General features: G+C 45.6%; 1 protein-coding gene across 4 annotated transcripts in view; it reads right to left on the bottom strand.

The window, feature by feature from the left end:
• Trio (trio Rho guanine nucleotide exchange factor) overlaps nt 1-22,386 on the bottom strand; it is a 284,459-nt gene that overhangs the window by 11,195 nt on the left and 250,878 nt on the right. For 3 of the 4 annotated variants that reach the window (XM_051182600.1, XM_051182598.1, XM_051182601.1), the window contains exons 38-49: nt 20,565-20,713; nt 18,124-18,190; nt 16,322-16,425; nt 13,005-13,074; nt 11,087-11,176; nt 10,178-10,270; nt 9,327-9,377; nt 9,075-9,152; nt 8,060-8,251; nt 6,959-7,136; nt 5,046-5,848; nt 999-1,246 (exon numbers count right to left, since the gene is read on the bottom strand). In XM_051182600.1, coding sequence (XP_051038557.1) covers nt 999-1,246; nt 5,046-5,848; nt 6,959-7,136; nt 8,060-8,251; nt 9,075-9,152; nt 9,327-9,377; nt 10,178-10,270; nt 11,087-11,176; nt 13,005-13,074; nt 16,322-16,425; nt 18,124-18,190; nt 20,565-20,713 — 2,123 coding nt within the window. Of the gene's footprint in view, nt 1-998; nt 1,247-3,946; nt 4,121-5,045; nt 5,849-6,958; nt 7,137-8,059; nt 8,252-9,074; nt 9,153-9,326; nt 9,378-10,177; nt 10,271-11,086; nt 11,177-13,004; nt 13,075-16,321; nt 16,426-18,123; nt 18,191-20,564; nt 20,714-22,386 lie in introns of those variants that run through there. The other variant, XM_051182602.1, reaches the window with a different exon arrangement.

A 22,386-nucleotide genomic window follows, 5' to 3' on the forward strand; every position in this document is an offset into this window, starting at 1 on the left:
ACAGCTTTACTCAAGAAGCAGGCAACAAAGCCAGCAATCCCGCAGGCAAATATTAAAGATTAAAATACAAGAGTAATAGGTAAACCATTGGACGGGCCACACTGCAGAGACAGTTAAATGTTCCTAGTGTTTTGTTTTGTTTTTTGTGGGAACTTTTGATTGTCAGGAACATCTGGATGGATGAAGTTATTTGCCCTTCCTTATCCAGTTAAAGGTCTATGAAGGCAACTTGGGGATCAGCAGTCTGGATTTGCCTATCTCCACAATTATGTGAGTCAGTCCCCTGCAAGTCTACCTTCTAACCGGGCTGCTCACAGCCTACCTACCCCAGAGGTCTGTCTCCCTGAAGAATCTAATGGCAGGCTCACAAATGTATGTTGAAGAAATAAAGTATAACAAGGGACTTCCATCTCTTACATTTCTAAAGCCAAGGATGACATAGAGAGCTGTAGCACAGGGGTCCTGAACTCTTAGGGAGGTAGGAGGCCAGTCCTAAGGAAGGTACCCGCGTGGCCAGGCACACTGCCTCTTCAAGCAACAATGCTGTTCTCTTTTTGGGAAAGACATGCCTAGTCACTCACATTTCAGGGAGGTTCCAGGAAGAGAAAAGACCAGTATGGACATGGTTTTCTTTAATATAATGCTCAATGCAGCAAGGCTGGCTCCAGGCTTAAGTCAACAGACCTCTGAGTATTAAAGGGCTGATGGCAAAGCCATCACATAGCTCTTTCTCTACGGCCTGCCAATGATAACCCTGTGTCCCTCAGAGGTCCTAAGGTCTTCAGGGATTATTTAGTGACCCGAATGAAAGAGGTATTAAGGAGAATCTGTCAGGAGAAGGACAGCCCATCTACACTGGGGGCCACACATTTCACTTAGAGGCATGAACAACACAGCCTCTCCTTTGGTTTCTTCCCTTAGGGCTTTCAAACACTCCCTGTAATGGCTCCCATCCCCTCAGCTGCCCATGCTCAGGCTGCTTCACTGTTGGCACTCACTTGAGAGTCCCGTCGGGGTTCTCCATGATAACTGCACTGGTATGGCCCAGGACAAAGCCTGGGATCCAGCCCTCGGCTGCGGGGCACTGGTCAGTGGCGGCTCGGAACACCAGAAACATGTTCTGCTGGTTACTGGCCAGAATTTGAACGACCTCTCCTTGATAGACGTTTATCTCATCCTCCTTCACTGCTGTGTATTCGTGTGTCACCAGCATGGTGGAGATGTTGCTACTGCTGCTACTTTCACTCTGGAGGGAAAGATGAAGAAAACAGGGTGGACGGGGACTGAGACGAGATCTGACAGCAACAGCCACTGGTTACCGTGTGTCAAGGCACCGGCCCACTGAAGGGCTCAGCAGACAGACAGGGAGATGTTAAACTCTTCCTTCACACTCTCTTCAGCTCAATGCCCCCCTTGCAATAACTTGGTCAGCCACCGAGAGACAATTCCGAAAGATCCACCTCAGTGCTGTCGCCCTGGGAGCCTGGTGGAGTTGGATCTTCACCGTGCCCTGCACAAGCCGCTCAGTCCTCAAGTCGACGTCATGTTGGTTGTTTCAAGTTCAAACAAGTCTTAACTTTGAAGGCTGTGGGGTAGCCACTTGGCTCCCTTACAGATTATAATAGAGATGTCCCCAAATCTTCCTAATAAGACATTCATTGGCAATGTGCACTCCAGGTTACAGCTGTTGTCTGCCTAACCTTTGCTTCCCCGACTATCACCTCCCCAAAGAAAGTGGAACATCTGGAAGGCCAATCAACTAACACTCCACTCTCAGGGATGGCCGCTTCATCTCCTTCACGTCCCCCAGTGGATGATCCTTTGACCGGGCTTGCCTCAGGGGTCTTCATGTCGCTCTTGTCTGGCAACATATGGCATATCGTCACAGAGCTGCTGCCTTCAAGCTTTAGGGAAGAGACCTTTAAGTGGCTGTGGGGGTATCTTCCACTGCCCTTATCCTGAGGTCTCAGTAGCATTCAGCTTCTTTGGTCAGTGACTGACATGTGGTTGGCCTGCAACACCTGTGCAGTAACTCGGTCAACGAGTCAAGACTGCAAAAGTAAAACCCAGTTGGTTTCTTAAGGCTGCTAGCCTGGGCACACAAACTTAGTGAACGAAACACAAATGGCAGTCTCTGCCCCAGGCTCTCACCTGACTGCCTATTTGTCCAGGAAAGGAGAAAGGTGACAACCACTGCTGATTCCTGAGCGGCATCCTGCCCAAGTCCCCTCTATCACATATTAGGATGTGGGGAATGGCCTCTGGGCCCTGGTTTCTGTGAGCTCACTCTCACATGTTTGCACACTGCTGTTTTAGGGTGTCTATAGGGGGCAGGATTTCAAAGTCTATGCTGTGCTCTGGGACACCCTGAGGGAGATGACCACCTCCCTTCTCAGTCCTGGTCTTTGGAGCATGTCAGACCATGCAAGAGCTGACTCTGTTCTGAGGCAGCTGAGGGGACATCAGGCCCACAGGCTCTTCTCTGAGAGGCCAGACGTGGGCAGCCAACAAGCCAGTTACTGGGAGTTGCATGGATGGGCTGTGCGTGGAGCTCTGTGGACACAGAAGCGCTTCCTGCTTGTGTTCATGATGGGTCGGATGCTCTTGTCCCCAAGGTGACACTCCCTGCCTGAGACCCTTCAGCTGAAAGTGTGCCATGCACGCATGCTCACTTTGCTCTTTTAGCTTGCACCATAGTATTTTGCTTTACATGGTGGGACCCAGCAGTTTGGGGATGTCAGAGGCAAATGTCCTAGAAACATAACCTAAACCTTTCTGTGCCACAGCTGCCCTGGTTAGAACATTACGGCGGGCTGCTTTCCTATCTGGAGTAACGGGCGGCAATCATGACTCTTGTCATTTCCAAATACACATCTGGCCAGCACATGCACCGGGCATTTCAGCCTTCCTCAGTTCCCACAATCTTCTTGAGGCAGGGCACAATCACCTCCCCTCAGAGTAGGGTGACAAGTGTGCACAGGCCACCCAGCCAGTGACAGGGAGGCGGGGCTGGGGCTGACTCTAAAGTGTGCTCTTCTGATGTTCACATTGCAGTAGGAAGGAAAGTCGGCTAACGGCACAGAAGACAGGCCAGCCCAGTCAGTTTGGGGCCAGGTATTTCACCCCTCCCCAACCTCAGCAGAATTTAGCACGAGGCGCCACCTGGAGTGGGAGGAGGAGCACTGGTAGAGGACAGATGCAGCAGCCTCTCTGCAACCCCAGATAGCTCCCAGAGGCAGTCATGGGAAAGGAGGCCCTGCTCACTGGCTGACTGCTAAGAGCTCCAATGGCCCTTTTCACCCAGAGCCAGGAAGAGGGCAAGAGGGCATTTCACATCCTCATTCTAATTAAAATCCAGCCTGTCAGTTTCCTTTTCCAAGCTGCCTTCCACAAAGGTAGTGCTAAGAGTCAGAAATCAAAGGCCACTTCCTAATGTAACAGTCATTGGCCGCATGTGATGGACCGAGCCTTCCCCGAGGGAGGAGCTGTGCCCCTATCCCAGGCCATGCGAGGAGACATAGATCTGAAGCTCTTCTCAACTTACTGGGAATATGTACAGTATTAGAGGGTATAGGAGCTGTCAGCAGGCCCGTTCTGTATGGGTCACAGTGCTGAGACAAGGCCTGGTAAACCGAGCAGACAACTAGGTATGGCTGATTGTCAGTAGGCTGTCTGCCTGGCCACCTAGAGTTTCCAATCTAGCTGGAAACCCCCTCACTCTGTAGAGAATGGAGAGTCCATAACAAGGACATGGGAAATGTCCTCCAATGAACACCTGCCTAACCATTTAGTGGTTAACTTAAGTGTAAATAAAAACATCAAGACCCATTTCTTAATTTCTTCCACAAATAAAGATGAAGGTTGAGTTAATAATCAAAATCCCTGATGAAAAAGAAGATAAGATCAGGAGTACAAATGAGGGATTAATAGAAGTCCAGAGGAAAGAGACATGCAAAAGCTAGATTTTATATATAAATATATATATATACAATGAGAGACACAGACCCTTTTAGGGAAATGTATTTAAAAATTTATAAAGCGATCAAACATACACTCGTTAGAACAGCTCTGTGCACTCACGCATGCCTTCAAAAGAGTGTTATGGGCCAGGTCATCTGCCCTGGAGGAAACAGTTGGAGGACAGTGACGAGGCCACAGAGTGGGAGGGAACCCAGCAGAGACACCCTTCAGCTTGAGAACACAATGCAAGTGACCACAAAAGGAGCTGGAACCCCATGGCAGAGGCACTTGAGTTGCCCCTGGCATCCTCGCTGGAGGCTTGAGGCCCAGCCATCTCTGGAGAAGTCGGTGTCCAGGTGCCTGGGCCAGTGTCTCTCCAGGAGACTTAGGGTGGAGGAAACGTTCCCACTGGGTAGATTCCTGCCCCCTTATGCTATTTTATTTTGCTTTGATTTGTTGTTGGATATTTTCTTGAGGAAATTGTTTTTTGTTTTCATTAGATGACTAAAAAAAGCTGCAAAGATAACTTACGCCATAAAAGAGCAAAACTAAGCGATGAGCAAAAAGCTTAAAAGTGTACACATTTCATTGTAAGTAATAGAGAACAGGAAAAAAAAAAAAAAAAGACCCCTTCAAAGGGGAAAAGTAAAACAAAACAACACAAAAAAGAAGTGTGAGGAAGGCAGGGCCTAAAAAGCAAGTTCCAAGATGCTTTGCTGATCAGAAACTGAAGAGAGTTAGAGAGGCTGCACAGAGGAAGTTAATGGTGCACTCTCTCAAGGAGACAGGAATAAAGTGAGAAGCAAGTTAGTAGAGAGGAGAGCAGGCGCTGTCCGTGGTCCCACAGGGGGTTAGAGGTGGCTGCATTCACTTGGTGGCTGGCTGCCAGTGCGACGCCACGGGGCACGGACACGAGTGCACACACAGAGGCCACAGACGTGTCTACGCAGACAATGCACAGAAGAACTGAGGAAGGTGATTGCTGCTGCACAGTGCTGGAGAGCCGGAGTTAGTACGGAGGCTTAGAAGAGCTGGCGGGACAGAGGCGGTGGGGTGGACGGGCGCAGGCTCCCTGGCGCTCTTACCCCATTGCTCTGAGTGGACTGCACGGACTGCTCGCTGGCCGAGGAGCACGTGCTCATGCGGTCCGTGTCCTTGCTGGGGGCTGCATGGCGGTGCGTCTGCCGCTGGAGGGAGTCAGTGTCCCCCGGGAAGGTGAAGGAGCTTGGCCGGCTGGCAGGGGAAGCGGGAATGGAGCTCCAGAAGGAGCCCCCCTTCTGTAGGGGGCTGCTGGGAGGAAAGGCCTCCTTGCCAAAAGGAGAGGGGAGTGTGGTGGAGAGAGGAGAGTTCAGCGGCGAGATGGCCCCTGGCCTAGTCTTGCCCAGAGCCAATGGACCCAGGCTCCCCCGGGCATCCTTGGTGTTTCCGTCTTGGCTTGTACCAGAAGCATTCCCAGGGGCTTTTCTGGGGCTCTCCATCACCTTCATCTTGGGAATGGGCTCTGTTTCTCGTTCAAGACCTTCGGAGTCTCCACTCAGGGGGAGCCTGCTGGGTTGGCCAAGGCTGACCTCTAGGGCCAGGCTGCTGCTGGGGGGAGGCAGTGAGGGGCTGGGAGCAGACATACCTGACATCTTGTCTGCCTCTGCCTGGCTTGAGGCTGCAGAGGAGACCAGCATGGGGGGGTGGTGTCTGACAGGCTGTGGGATCCTGGAGGGCCTGCTCCTGCTTGAGCTGGGGCCGCTGCAGCTGCTGGGGCCACTGCCATGGCCACCGCTGCCACCGCTGGAGGTCCCGCTGCCACCGCCCCCGCCCCCGCCGCTGCTGCCCCCGCTGCCACTGCCGCCGCCCCCGCTATGGTTCCTCTGGTACTCGATGGGTGATGTCAAGGCTGGAACCAAGCAATGCAAAAGAACAAAGTCAGTCGGGGCACCAAGAAAATCCTACCTGCAAAGTGTAGGAAAAAAACAAGTCACATATAATCAGAAGGAAGTAGCAGGCTTGAGAGCGAGTAAGCTGATTCAGGTCCATGCTTGTGGTCACGTGAGCTCATTCTGACTGCAGGGGTTAACATTAATTGGTCAACCAGTGAACTAGACAGCAGCCTAGGGCAAACACCAGGCAGATGACGACCGGACCAACAGTGCCACCCATTGAGTGTGTCTGTTCCTGACTTCAGAATGTCCTGCAGAGGGCTCTCTGCAGACAGGAGCATGTCAACATCTCCCTGGACCTGGCTTAGACACAGAACATGGGTATGCAGAAAGAGTCACAGTCAGGACTGATTCAACACACAGTTAGCTCCCAACTGTATTCTCCAACTCTTTGTTATCCCCAAGCTAAAATGAGAGTGGAAACTGGCAGTCATAGGGACTACTGCAGATAGGAAGGGACAGGCAGATGGCAGTTAACAGCTATGGGCATCTCTACAACCACATGAATTGTAGACAGTGAGGAGTTTAGTCTTGGTCTATCTACAGGCAGGGTTGGTCCTGAATTTGCACTGTGTTTGCTTTGGCCTCCTTGAGTGCTAAGGTTATAGAAATGCACTATTGTGTGTGCCTATGACTTGCTTTTTAACCGGGTGTGCAATATATTTGCTAGTGTTTCCAGCATGTCTGATCAGCTTCCTTTTCTTAGGATGCAGCTGTAGTATACACTGTACACACAGCAGAATGTAACAATACATTCTGAGAAGCACACACTGCAAGCCGAGTGGCTGCTCCAAATCCTGATATAATACATGTTATATAATAGTATATAATCTATGCATGGCAGAATGTAACAATACATTCTGAGAAGCACACATTGAAAGCCAAGTGGCTGCTCCAAATCCTGACAGCCACCAAAAACATGTGGCATTCCACACAAATTATCAGCCCACTAATCTGCAAGAGGTATGGTGGACATTAAGTTCTATTGCATTAACATGTAATGAGTTCAGAGAAGCAGAAACTTAAACTTTAAACAAAGAAGACACAGCTGTAAGGAGATACGTCACCATTTAAAAAGTTGCGCTGGTTTTCTAAAATTTGGTTGATTTCATGGATCCATGTTTGTCGGACACTTGGACTAGATGAATGCAAAATGAAGGTGTCCACCATGTCACCCGTCCTTGATGTCAGAGCAAATTTACAGGGATCATTTTCCACATTTTCCTCCAGGCAAAGGCAACTCACCTTTAAAACAGTGAATCATTGCACAACAGTTAAGACATGGGAGCATCCTGAACATTTACCAACTGAAGGATGGCTAACAAAACATATACCTGCTGTGGAGTGTTATCAAGCCTTAATGTGAGAGGACACTCTGATACACGCCACAATATGGTCAAACTTTCGAAAACCGTCAACTTTAGTAAGCCACATACACTAGTATAAATATTTAAGACTCTCTATGCATAATCTCCTGGAAGCGTCAAACTCTGAGAGATGGAAAGGGGCATGGAGGTTGTCAAGGGTTACTGGGAGGGGACAATGGGGATGTGAAGTTTAATGGGCAGAGAGTTTAACTTCTGCAAATGAAAAGAGCCCTTGAGACTTGAGCAGTACCACAGCATAAATGTACTTAATAACACTGAGCTGTTCCCCCAAAACAGTTAAAATGGTAAACACTATGTTATACATGTTTTACCACAAACTGAAAGTCTGAAGTGAATTTCATCTTATGCCGGCATGGCAACAACCACTTTTTAGTTGAATTTCTCTTAGCTGAACAGCTTCAGGAACCATTTAGGAACCAAAAGATTCCTTAACTGAACATATAAGCCCACAGTGTTCTGAAATTTAAAACCAATAAATCACTGTAAGGGCCTCATGTGATGGCCTGCAGTGAAGACCTGTGCTCATGCAAACTACTTAATGAAAGGGCTCTCAGGCTACATGTATACAGTGAACACGACACACAAATGCACTGTGTTTAGAAGTGGGTCCCATCCTTGGGGCTGCTGAGATGGCTCCACGGGTAAAGGGCTTTGCTGTACAAGCCTGACAACTTGACTTCATCCCCAGCGTCCACACAAATGTAAAAGGAGAGAACCAACTCCACAGAACAGAGCATGACAGTAATGTACTGGCATATGAAGCTCGCAGACAAGTATTACCTTGATACTGTTCTTGAATAGGAATCCTGGCATGGAAAAGCCCTTTTTTTTATCAAGTGGTTCGCTGAATATGACGATCTGTTCAAAGAGGAAAACCCGCCTCTCTTTGCATCGAGGCAGAAGTCCTGCGTCTTGGTCTGTGACCAAGAATGTGTCCTGCAAGAGCAGTTTACCCTGGGCAACAATTTTACCCTAAAAAAAGAAGAGGGGAGGAAGAGAGGGGAGGAGACGTTGCACTCTCAGTGACCAATGATCTGTTTTCTTTGGTTTCCTCCCACAGAATGACATGTCCTTCCAGGCGCTTACTCTTTTACTGTAATGAGTTCTTAGCTCCGAGCAGAGCAATTCTTTACTTAGAAGTCTTGTCAACCCTGTGTAACGAATAGCTTCAGAATCAGAGTAAGAAAGGGCTTCTCTAGGGGTTGTTCTGACAAAAGGTAGCCAACCTTTTCTCTTAGTGTGTCAGCAGAAGCCCTCTAGGAACGAACTGTGAGCTTCAGTTTGGGGAACATGGACCTGGAACATTAAACCCTAATGTTTGAGCGAGTAGGTGTCAAGAAACATGAAAGTATCTCAGGGCTCCTTACTCAACTGGAAGAGGGATTATGGTCTCAATTCACCTTTTTTATATACAGTAAGTGTAAAAATCAGAGTGTGCAACCTGTGCAAGTTGGGTAGACTCAAGAACCCAGTGATCCTGAAGTCCCTCTCCCAGGGATGAGAGAAGGGCAGGAGCCTTCATCCCTAGCTCTCATGGCTTTTGATGCCTGGAGAGGATGCAGATGCTGCCAGAGACAAACCAAAGCCCTGATGGCTTCTAACGCTTCCAGCAGAGGAAGGTTCCCCAAAGTAAACCAAAAAGTGGCTGCAAGAAATTCAGTCACATTGAAGGAGAGTGAGAGAAGACAAAAACCCTGGAACAGAAGGACCAGCTTTCTACATGTGCAGAGAAACAGTCCAGGACGAAAGAAAGGGACAGGAGGCAGAGGAGCCCTTCAGAGAAGAACTGCATTACGTCAAATCCTTGCAGCCGCCCAACGTTCATCATGTCGTTACACCGCTTCGGTACTATGCACATGACTTCTACAGCTTTCTGCGGGTGGGGAGAAAGAGAGTCAAAGTTCAAGCTCCTCTCAGTGCTTACCCTCCACTGCACCTCCAATTTTAGTTTCTCTCCAGAGAGGGTACAGAAATCCCATTCCCCTGCCATGACCACTCCCCGAACCAGACCCCATGGTGGGAGGGGTACAGCAGGCCCACAAAATACCTCTAATTCTGACGTATCTAGGCTGGCTTTTTTTGAGTACTTGAGGAAGTCCTGTGAGGGAAGTGAAGGAAGAGGTGTGAAGTGGTGGGCGTGGCAGCTGGCCCTCGGTTTGGCACATTCACTCCACATTCTCACTCCCTCCTCTCATAACCGCAGCCCAAAGGCATCGTGATGTTGAAGCCATCTTTGGTTCCCACTCTATCCCAAGATCAGCTGGCCTCTCTTTACTCCCAGGCCCTAAGCTTCGGGTGACATCGTCTCTGATGGAGCTTAGTAATCTAAAGCAATCCATAGTGATTGCTAGGCCACCAGGAATAGATACATGGGGACTCAAAGTTTAGTTTTGTCAAGAATCCAAGAAGACAAGCAGGAGAAATGACTCAGCAGTTAAGAGCACTGGCTGCTCTTGGAGAGGACCTTGGTTTGATTCCCAGGACCCACATGGTGGCTGACAACTGTTTGTAACTCTGGTTCCAGGGGTTCCCACACCTTCTTCTGGTCTTCAAAAGGTGCCAGGCATGTGGTACACAGACATGCATATAGTTAAAACACTCATATACATAAAACACACATATGTTTAAATAAGGTTGACAGAGCTAAAGAAAAATCACTACCACTCCAAGGCAATTGGCCAAGACAGTTTGTTGGGACTGACCCTTTGATTCAGACTTGACAGGAACAAAACAGTGAAAGAATCACATAAAGGTGTCGTCCCAATGCAAAGAATTACAAGACAGCTCTTTGAGGAGGCAGGGAGACCCTTCTCCCACACCTCTGGAGGCGTGGAAGGTGAAGGAAGACCCACCCCTGCAGCAGAGTGACTGTGAGCCTGCTTCTGCCCTCAGCCTCACCTTCAGGAGCAGCTGGTACTTCATGATTCTCTGTACAGGTTTGATCAACAGATCTGTGAGCTGCAGTCTGTGGCCAAGGCGCTGCTTTAAGTCCTGGAGATTTTAAGAGAATAACAGAACAAACCACCTCAAGTGCTGTTTGTTAAAAGGCAACATTTTATCCCTTATAATTACCTAACTACAATACCCCAAATGATAAGAGAACAAAATAAAAAAAGGTGATAAAGCATCCTATCCCTCAGGATGTAAATGTTTGGTTTGAATCTTCCTGGGTGGGTTTTCAGAGAAATCTACTCATTTGAAGGCTTCCTTCTGCCGTGCCCACTCTAGGGGGTAAAGTATGTAACACAGGCTAGCCTGTGTTAGCCTTTGGAATCTTGGATTATTAAGGCATGTTTTCAGTTGTTTTCTTTATTCACATGAACACATATGTCATTTTTAGGAAAGAAGTCCAGATCTGAATGACTGAGTTTGTAATGAACCTTAAAATTATAAAGACAAAAAACCATTTCTTCCCCAGGGCTGGAGAGATGGTTCAGTGGTTAAGAATGCTGGATATTATTTTGAGATAGGGTTTCATTAAGTTATACAGGGTGAAGTTTATCTTGCTATGCAGTCCAAGTTGAGCCTTAAACCTGGGATCTTTCCACCATGTAGCAGAGATCCTGGGGATGAGCCAACACTGCTCAAAACCTTCATTTTTAAGCACATTTGCCTTCTGAATGGCAGGTTCTAAGTCCACACTCATTTCTAAGATTTATAGACTATAAAGCAAGCATCAGGACACAAATCGCTCAGGCCAGCTCAAAGAGGATTCCTTGTCCTGGAAAACCAGTGACTCTTATACGTCTCATAATCACAATAATAGTAATGGATTCAGAAATCACCTGTTCCTATGCTGAGTCTTACCTCAAAAAAGGTATCGATGTATTCGGAGACAATATGCTCAGACTTTGGCTTATTTTGACAGTAGACTATGTACATGTGCAACCTCCTCTCCTAGGAGTGAAAAGGCAAACAGATTAGACCACTGAGAGTTCAGGCAGACCGCCAGCACACACAGGAGCACACCATCTTAGAGCAAAGCTGCCACTGATGGCAGCTTGCTTCAGACTCCACGGGTTAGGCCACCCTAGCTCTGGGCTTGGAAACAGCCCTCTGCTCTCATTCCTGGTACAGCCCCAATCCTTACTGCACTGTACCAGCAGTATCACTGGCAGCGTGAGAACACAGTTCTGTTACATCCAGGCTGACAGCAGTCCTGGTGACTGGTCTGTGCTCAATAAGTCTTTAATATCAAATCCCATGGCAGGGAAAGTAGGGGCAATGCGCCTCTTGCTAATTCGATGGCTTTCAAGGCTATGTATGCAGATCCCTGGTGGTCCATGGGCCTATCTGTGGTTCCCTTAGGTCAAAAATCACTTTCAAAACACCACTAGGATATTGTTGCCCTTTTGTGGCATTGACATCTGTACTGATGTGCCACAGGCCCACAGTGGGGAAAATCACTGGCGTTACAGAGTTTTTGTCTCCACTGCAAATCTGCTGTAGCAAACGGCAGCCTTACTTCAGCACGTCACTGATGAAGTCATAAAGTCACTCATCTTATTAAAACTCCAACATGGCACACACATACTTTCAGCACCGTCATGTCAGCATGGAAATCTGCTTAACTCTCCTGCCTGCTCAGCCACCGCCTTAAGGAAGAGCACCTGTGACGGATATGAGCTCGATGACGGCTTTTGCTATGAACCACTAACTGAACCTGACAGAATGATGGGCACGCACTGTGATTATTTTTTACTCTGCAATCTGGTAGACATTTTCTTCAGTTTGCCATCTCAAGGCAAGACACAGCTGGCAGTGCAAAGGCAAACAGCAAAAAAAAAAAAAAAAAAAAAAAAAAAAAAAAGCATTCAAGAGGAAAGAAAAAAAGGATTTTGGAAAACATGTGCTTTGGCTGGACAAGACTCTCCTGAAGTATCAGTGATGATGCTAAAAGTCTGATTTGGGATAATGTGTGATGAACTATACCAACACCTGGAAGAACCCGCCAGGTCAGCAGCTAGCTTCCAATTGCCTGGTTCATGATTCTCAAGACTACACGGAGCAAAGGACTCTGAAGGCAAGTCAGCTACACAGACAATAAACAGCAAGGGAGAAGACCACACAGCCCTCAGAGCCTGTACCTTGGTACTGACCTTTAAGAACTTATCTTTTAACAAAGATAACTACCTACAAATACTTGAAAAGATATTTAAGGTATTCATCCATCTCTAGCTACTGTCTGAGTGAAGATGTACTTTTTTCAAGTGTTGTACAGTAACAACAACAACAGAATTCTACAATGTATGGCATGCAGAAGCAGGTATGAAACCTACCTTCTGTTTATTAAGCTTGATAGTAAAGATAATGTAAAAATGTAAAAGCCTCATTATTCTTGAAAATATAGTGATTTTCCCCCTTAAAACAACTTGCATAGATATAATTTATTTTAGATACACACATATATTAGGCTAGTACATCAAGCCACTACAGGTATGATCAGATGCATAATTACCAAAGACTTGTTTGCTTTCAGATACCTGCAAGGTTACCCTGTGTCAACCTGCCTGGCTCTGGAGCCCTAGATCAAGCTGCATTGTTGCAATCCAAGTAGCCAGACAGGGTCCAGAGTGAGAAAGCAGAGAAGACACAGGGGATTAAAACTTCACATGACTGACAGCATTCACACTTATAAATGTCAAGTGGCCTCATCTTCAAGTCACTAAAGACACCAGTAATAGAAAAATAGAAAATAGAATGTAAACACTGCCTCTGTACTCACGTGTTTTACAAAAAGGGATCCTAGCTTTTCTGGATCTTCAAGGCACTTCTCCAACTCTCCTAAAAAAAAGCTGGGGAGAGAAGAATATCAGTACTTTTACCAACTTGTCTTCTTAATTGTAGACTCAGCCTCTGCAGAGGTGGACAACTAAGAAGACTACAGTTCATACTTCACAAGTGTAAGCCAGGCAGAGAAGAAACTTCCCCTCAATTCCTCTGGACAATTAACATTTCTTGTCTTAGCTTTTTTCAAGGACACATGCACTAACATCCTGCCAGATGCTGATGGAAAACAAATGTTCCAAAGCATCGGTCCTTTCCATTTCTGAAAATTTGGTCTTCTTACCCACAAACTTGTGGAAGTCCATTCTATGATTGCTTTTAGATCATTTTATGATCAAACTAGGCGACAGACATAAGACAATTTCACCTGTGTCAGCTTTATGAAATTTTCTCAGATATCATGGACATCAAGTTTCGTTAGAAATCTTAGGCTTATATGGGACCAGAGGATAGTGACAGCACAGCTGTGCCCTGTTCTTCCTAAGACTCCTGTCGCCTTACCACTTATGTATGCTTATATTTTGCAAGTTGTGTTTGGCTAGCTCACTTCCCCACATACCCCTTTCTGAAGTGGATGCACTACACTCCGGGTAAGCCCACAGTCTGTAGAACACATGCTGAGTTGTGTTTAAAGTTGCCCGAGCTACTGAACTCATGTAAATGAAAAGCTTTCTAAAGTGACTTCAAAGGTTTATGCTCTCTTTAGAGAGATAAGAGCAGGATACAAACTACTACTCGAAATGTCCTATTGTAACACCGTGTTACACCTGTATGACATTTCACAGCTTAAAGAGCACAAATGTATCTGATGGCTAGAGAAACGGCTCAAGCAGAGGAGTCAGGCCTAGTGAATAAGTCTAAGCGGGCCTGTGGCCTTAGCTTTATATATCATTTTGCTTGTGTGTGCATGTTTTTATGTTCATGGCTGTGTATGTGTGTGTGTGGGGGGGGCAAGTGTATGTTTGTGCACATGTTGTGGAACTCCAAAGCTGGTGGTGGGTATCTGTTTTGATGCTGCCCCACCTTAACTATTGAGGTAAGGTCTCTTATTTGAATCCAGAGCTCACTGATTTGGCTAGACTCGCTGGCCAGCTCTGCCCTGGGATCCTGTCTGCACCTCCTGTGGAGACATTACAGGAAAGTTTCTGTTCCCACCTAACATGTGCTAGGGATTTGAACTCAGTTCTCACACCTGTATAGCATGGACTTTAACACACTGAGCCATCTCCTGACCCCCTCCCCCCCAGCCTCAGCTTTAATGAGCTGGGCTTTGCAGAGGAGGATAGTATGCTTCAGCAGGGGAGTGGCTATGTTGATAAAGCAAGACAGCAGGAGGCCTGAACAGGTTATGGAGACAGAAGACTGCAGCTGGAAACCCACTACAGTACCAGTGGCCAGTGTTAAGCAGCCCTAGACAATTAAGAGTTTTCAAATTATAAACAGAGGGGCAGGTGTGTATGGTGGCAAGTCCTGCCAGGCCAAAGCAAGCACCTCTATAGTGGCTCCCCATAGCCCTCCCCTGTCTAAGATAGGTGTGAGGAAATTTTATTTTATTTTCCCCCACTCTACTGAGAAGCAGTGTCTCACTGTGTGCAGAATGCTGAGTGCTATGCAGATATTAACCCGTGCTATGCAGATATTAACCTGGTCACCATGTATGAAGGAGATAATGCTGTGTATGTGGATGAAGAATGGAGACACAGAGAGGGTCTGCTCTGAATGCTTGATGCCCAGTTGGGCTGTGCTATTGGGAGGTCACAGGAAACTTAGGAGCTGGGCCACAGCTGGAACACAGCTGGAAGACCCTCTGCACCTCCTGTTGCTCTCTGCTTCCTGTCAAAACGAGATGAGGAATCTCCTAAACTACATGCTCCTGCGGCCACAATGTCTTTCCTTTGTGTATGGGGACAAATGATCGTGGACTTGAAGCAGGGCAGAAAGACAGGGAAACCAAGGGGACAGATGGAGGGGAAAGAGCTTTTCATTTCCTGGGGTCTGGTTTGTATTGCTTGCTGGCACAGACACAAGAATTTTAACATAACTAGCAAAACCGCAACGAGTTTTGCTTCCATAGAGACAGCATTCTCTTTCCCGAGACAGATCTCCAACAAGGCTAGCTGAGAGCTAATGGCTGCTGGGGGTAGGGAAAGCTAATTTTCTTGGGGGTGTGGCCTCTTCTAGCTTTCCCATGCTCCAATGGATGTCTTCCACCCACGCACATATGGGCAGCATTAACTGGACCTGGTGAGCTATGAAGAGGGGAAGAGAAATGAGAGGCTACGAAGTTGGGAGGGGGCTATGTGTGTGTGGGGGCTGTCTAAGGGAAATTACAGGGAGAGGGGATGGATATGATCGAGAGATTGTATACATGTATGGAATGCTCAAAGCATGAATAAAAGAAAGAAGAGAAAAATTAATTCAATAAATCTAACTGATATGTGCGTGTGTGAGAAAGAGCTAAGGACCTATGCAAAGGCCAGTTTAACTTCACTTGAATGACTACCAGCACTTTCTATCTATGCTTTCCCTATGCTATGGGAAGTGCTCCTTTCTCATGTATGAACTTGCATGTTTCAGAGAAAAACCTCACAGGTGAGTTGAGCCACATTCACAGTAAAAATACACATCTTATTCTTGTGACCCGTGTATAGCAAGAATTCCTTTGACCCTTTGACTTGTTATTCCATCAACACATCCTGAAATTGTTTATGTGGTCGAAGTCAGGATCCCTGCTAAACCCAAGACAGTTTCTGGAAGCGGGAACTTAGGTTGCATGACAGGCAGCACTGAGCTACCTTCCACACTGCTGCCAGAGCAAACCCTCTGAAACTATGAGACAAAACAAACCTTCATCCCAAGTGTCATCATATCATTCCCAGAGCTCGTGGTGCTGAGCCATCTGAGAAAACCCTCTGAAAATATGAGCCAAACTCAATCTTTCCTTCCACAAAGTTGTTTGTGTTGGGTATTTTGGTTATAATGATAAAAAGCTAATTAGTAAAAAAGGAAGTAAATGGCACATAGTGGTAGGGCATGACCCCACTGTCTAGGGACTTGGCATCTTGGCACAGATTAGCATGAAAAACATATAAATCACTCCCCTGCCATAAAATGCTACAATAGTACAGCACTTTGTCCTTAATTCGGACTCCTTCCATGAAGCTACGCAGGTTACAGAACTAAATGAATTTAAAATTTTCCTTTAGCCTTGGCCAGGCCAGAGATAGCCTCTCACATGGCAGGTGTCTTACGTACTCTCTGTGCCAGTCATAGATCTGATGGATGTTGCCAAACACGATCTTGTCTTTGCCCTTCATGTCATCCGGAACACCATCTTCTTTCATAAGTGCCATGTAGCCCTACAAAGCAACGCGTATAAATGAGCACATAACTTGAAACGTCTGCATCTCGTACTGGATTAGCAGTCATAACACACAACACAGACACACACTGTCTTGTTTAAGAACAAGCCAAAAACCTGCACGAAAAGTGTCCTTACCTACTGCTTCAAATATATTGTTACAGCCACTGCTGTAAATGCCTCTCCTTGAACCATGTAACATTTTAAATAAATGAAAATTCTCCCAAGGAACTTAACTAGCTGAAAAGATAGATATGGTTCCATAAAACAAGCAATCCTGTCAGCTACTAAACAGAGCTGGTCAGTCAGAAGTCCCACTGTTTTTAGGATTTATATCATAAACAAAGGGACTGATTTCTGAGATTGTTACACAACACACTGAAGAGGATTAGACAACATTCTTTCTATGAGTTGCATGTGAACACAGGTGGATTGACTATACAGCTAACACGCGCTTTACACCCTGGATATGGTACGCACTACATACAGCTTGGGTAGCTGAGGCGGGGAGAGTGAGTGTGAGGCCATTCTAGGCTAACAGCAAGACCCTGTTTTGAAACACAAAATAAAACTTCCATTCAGTTCTAAAGAGATGTAGTTTATACTGGAAACCTTATTGCTACAATAACTGTAGAAAAGCCAAGCATCTTAAACATTATGTGAGGAAATTGCAGTGATTCTTCTCACCATTGCCTTTCAGCAGTGCTGAGCATGGGGCCCAGGCTGTGTGCACATCAAGCAAAACTACTGAGCTAACACTACTTACTGCACAACAGCTGCTACTCTCAATGAGATGGGCAGTACCCAAAAGGTATGGTTCTGCACGTAAGAGCAAAGATGAAAGAAAAATAACCTTTTGCACTATAAAAATTCTTCTGCTTTAGAGTCAGGGGTGGTGGCACAATTTGTAAAACCAGCACTTGGGAAGTATAGGAATGAGGGTTATGAGGCCAAGATTAGCCTTTGCTAAACATTGGGTGAGGTCTAAAAAAAAAAAAAAAAAGATCCAGCTGTGGCTGCTCATATCTATTACTACACTCAACAGGCTGAAGCCAGAGGACTGCCACAAGTTTGAGGACAGCCTGGGCTACAGTGTGAGTTCTAAATTAGCCACGGCTTCAGAACACAATATGAAAACCAACCAACCAACCAACCAACCAACCAACCAACCAACCAACCAACCAACCAACCAACCAACCAGGCCTTTGGATGAATTGAGCTTGTTGCATGCTCCTGCCTGTAACTTACTAGTACAGAAGGCAGACGCTTGGTTGTAGCTACAAAGTGTTGAGTAAAAACTATTGACTGAAAGTGGTGGTATAGCTCTTCTGTGCACAGCTATAAATAAATGCCCCGGTAGAGGCACAGGCCAGAGGCAGTAGTGTATGGGATTCAGAATGGACTGAATCTGTAGCTTGGACACACTGACTTTCCAACCAATATTACTGTTGTTTCTGTGACATCTAATCTTACAAACTAATTAAAGGTAAAATTTAAATATGAAAAAATTACAAAACTGCTGGCTGTAATCTAAAAACCTAATTACACATAAAGTATACATCAGGATGTACTAGGTAAAAAAAAAAATTCTTTATAATTGGATATAGTTTGCTAAGACAGCTAGCTACAGCTTTAAGGCTTTGTGAAACAGCTCCTCCCTGATGACTCAGGCTATGAAGTTTCAGAAGATACATACCTCAACCACACAGCCAAGGTCCCGCACATAGTCTCGCTCTGTCTCCACTAATTCTTGTAAAACATAGCTAGGAAAAGAGAAATACAGACTGTTTTCTGAATGAATTATCATGTACAGATTTGCTTTTGTGGGAATAGTTTCTCTTAGGACTGTACAACAATATATTAAATTTACGTAAGTGGGTCTGACAGGTTAAGTGAGCGACTGTGAGCACTGAGGTACACATACAGGCATATCGATGGCACAAAATGAAAATAACAAGACACACAGGCATACTTTTGTTATGGAGGCATGACATTAGGGGCTGCAGTTGTTTTTTAATGAAGTCACTTTAGGCTTCAGTAGCCGCACAGGAAAATTTTTCTATTTCAGATATTTAAAGTGTACACCACACTGAAGTGTATCTGTCTGTAATGACAAAGAGAACAGTCCCTAGGCCAGTTGGCTGCCTCCAGATGTTAAAGATAAGTCTCTACTGCTGAAGCCACCTTTCACTTGGGGCACAGGACTTGGAGGACTTGAGCTGGTCTGACATGAGCGCCTTTACCTGAGGACTAGATTTAAGAGAACCAGATGGCGCTATGGAAGCTACCAAAGGAGAGACAATCAATAACCCTCCTGATGCTTACAGACAACAACGATGACGTCCAACATGGCAAGGTATCTCTAGAGGCACCAAGATAACTGGACTTAAGGACCTCCCACAGGAAGGAGGTTATGGGTAATAGGGTCTTACAGCCCCTTTCCTAAACTAGTTTAATTCCTCACTGCATTCTAAACAGTTGGTCTTATGCACACAGATAGGCCTATCTCTCCCTCATCAAAGCAGCTTCTCTTTAGAGCAGATGGGGACCATCACAGGAAGCCACATTGGTCAGAATGCAGCAAACATTGACAGATGGCGACAGTGCCCAGCTGCAACAGATGCCTCTACCACACAACCATATCTCTGATGCTTGGGGAGCCCGGCAGAAGAGGGGCGGCAAGGTTAGAAGAGCCAGAGGACAAGGAAGTCTGTTGCCAAGCTGGGAAGCTCTGCTCTTGGTACCTCAACAACATGGCTGCCTAGACAAGGCCTAAATAGTAACTAACACCAATGAACACGCTAGTATGGGATGGAGAGATTCACAGGGCCCCAGTCCTAGTCAAAGAACTACAGGAAACTAAGGAGAGCAGAGAAAGGGAAAATTAGCCAACCTGAGGGATGTGCTGTCCCCTTCAGTTGGTTCATCAATATCAAGTGGTTGGCCCTGAAACTACACACATAAGCAACACTAGCTGGACTCAGAGGGTTGTATTCATATATTTATGTGCATATATAAAAAATATCTCAATAATAATGAAAGGAAAGAGGCCATGAATTTTGGGGGTAGGTATGGAAGGTTGGAGGAAGGACAATGATATAATTATACTTTAAAAACTATAGAAAAATTATTTGAATGACAGAAAAAAAGGAGTATTACAGGGGGAAAACAAAAATATTCTAAATTTCTCTTTCATTCTTTCATCCAACATCACTCTGGCACTTCCCATGTGCCCGGTGCCATTCAAGTCACTGGGACTTATTACTGACCCAAACACAACCCCCAAGCAGCATCCATGCTCCCTCTCATCCAGACTAAGTTTAAGCCTTTGGTGTGAACTGAGGACATTCATCACCACTACTGGTTTTACAAGAACCGAGAAACACTGCTACCAAGCTACATTTTTGAAATATTCACATTTTGATTAACTTCATATTAATTCAATTTTATGTTGCCTTCTTTTTTCTTCATGGCTACATAAACATAGAAAGTATAGGAGTTTCTTACCACAAACTACAGACAATATCTTTGTCATGAAATGTTCTTATTTATAAAGTGTAACAGACATGGAAAACAATAGAAATGTATACACAGATACACACACAAATGCACACACAAATGCACACACACACACATACATGCACATACATAAACATACATATGCACATAAACATATAAATGTATACATACACACATATATACATACATACACATAAACATACATATGCTATAAACATATAAATGTATACACACATAAACATACATATGCACATAAACATATAAATGTATATACACACACACATATATACATACACACATAAACATACATATGCTATAAACATATAAATGTATACACACACATATATATACATACACACATAAACATACATATGCTATAAACATAAATGTATACACACATACACACCCACACCCACATGCACGCATGCACACACGCACACACACGCACACACACACACCCACACATGCACACACACACACACCCACACATGCACACACACACACACACACACGCACACACACACTCTTCCCCCCCCATGGGAGGCCCCAGATCTCTGGTTATCTCAGGTGTCACAGCTGGGAGGGAGTGAGGATGGTGAGGGTGTCCACGCTGCTTACTGCCTTCGCTTTAGAGAGCTGGATTTCCTTTCTTCCATTTCATCAATGGGTGAGGAGGACGACAGGAGGGAATTGTCTGAGGGATTGAAGGAGGGGCTGCTACTGTCTCCCTGGTCGACAAGTAATGAGCTGGGACGATCCTCCAGTGCCTGAAAGAAATTTAGGGCTGATGTTAAGGTAAGAAAATCTAAGTCATAAGATACAAAAGATGTGACTATGTAACTGGAAAATTACAAAATTTCTAACAACCGATCAAACTATATTGCAAAAAAAAAAAAAAAAAAAAAAAAAAAAAGTCAGAGGGCCTGAGCGATGCTCAGGGGTTGAGAGCATTTGCTGCTCCTACAGAGGATTCAGTTTCTAGGCCCAGAATCCCCACACCAGCTCTAGACCACTTCTGACCTCTGCTGGTACCGCATGCATGTGGTGTACACACAAGTGCGTGCAGGCACGCACGCACGCGCACACACACACACACACACACACACACAGATATACAGGCCAAAAAACAAAAACAAACAAACAAAAAACCCAAAAACCAACCAAACAAACTAACAAACACAAACAAAACCCCAAAACCAATAAAACACCCCTCCAAAAAATAAAAAAAGAAAGAAAAAAAGAAAAACCTACTCATACACATAAAATGAAAACATAAATTTTTAAAACAACACGGACAACTCATATTGAGTCAGAGGAGCTAGGTAAACAAAAAAATTAGAATAAAAACATTAAATCAGTCTCTGTTTGTGTGTGTGTGTGTGTGTGTGAGAGAGAGAGAGAGAGAGAGAGAGAGAGAGAGGGAGGGAGGGAGAGAGAGAGAGAGAGAGAGAGAGAGAGACAGAGAGAGAGAGAGATTCCTCTCAGATGTCAGATGCTGCAGGATATTGGTCATGAGCTTTTACCCCTGTAGAACCTCATGCAGAGTTTGAACCTATTCAAAAAGATCTTTGAGCCAAGCACTGTTGATTAATGTGACATTGGTTACCTACTGGTGACCTTCTAATTGGTGTTTACCAGTTCTTTCTTCACCTGATTCACTGGGTGTCTAGGGACTTTAAAACCTCCCCAAGCTTCCAGCTAGATCCACAGAATGGAAAATAGATGGATTTGGAGAAACAGAACAAAAGCATAGGGGCACTTATTGTCACTGCCTTAGCTTGCTATTAGTAAAGTGAAATTACTAATATGTGTCCTGTTTTCTTCCCTTAATGGGAACAGACTCTTTGTCATCAGAGAGCTTGATAACATAGGTCTGCATGTGCAACCTTGTGAAAGGCAGCTCACAGAGCTGGGAAATCACACCAGCTAGGGCTCTTATTTAGGAAAATCAGGACAGCAAGTTAGTTAACAAAAACTGCACTCTGATGAATAAACAGCAGGTGACCTTTATTAGAAGTACATGTTCTTCCACGAGTGTCAGGGCTTGCTTGCGTCGTGCTCATGGATCAGGTGGGTGATGACAGGAAGCCAAGACTGGGGGTGAGGAGGACACTCTGCCCTCTGCTGTCTAGACAGCTGGGACTCATTAGATGGAACTCTGTTCATTTGAATAATGAGAAAGAAGAGAAAAGAGAAAGATAGGAGAGGGCAAAGGACTCACAGACTTCATCTGTGTCCACAGAGACAAGCCCTTGAATCTGCATCAGCTGCCTGGACCCGAAACAACTGAGTCTCAGGCTACTTCTGGCAGCTTGTCCTCAAGTGTGATCCGCCTGCGATGGCACCAGAGAGGGTGCCATTCTGATGGTGACATAGATCATATGTTTTTGTGACAGTGTGGATGGCCACCCTGTCTGTGGTGTGACAAGGAAGCCCCCAG

This window comes from Phodopus roborovskii, unplaced genomic scaffold (genome assembly GCF_943737965.1).
Source record: "Phodopus roborovskii unplaced genomic scaffold, PHOROB, whole genome shotgun sequence".
NCBI lineage: Eukaryota > Metazoa > Chordata > Mammalia > Rodentia > Cricetidae > Phodopus > Phodopus roborovskii.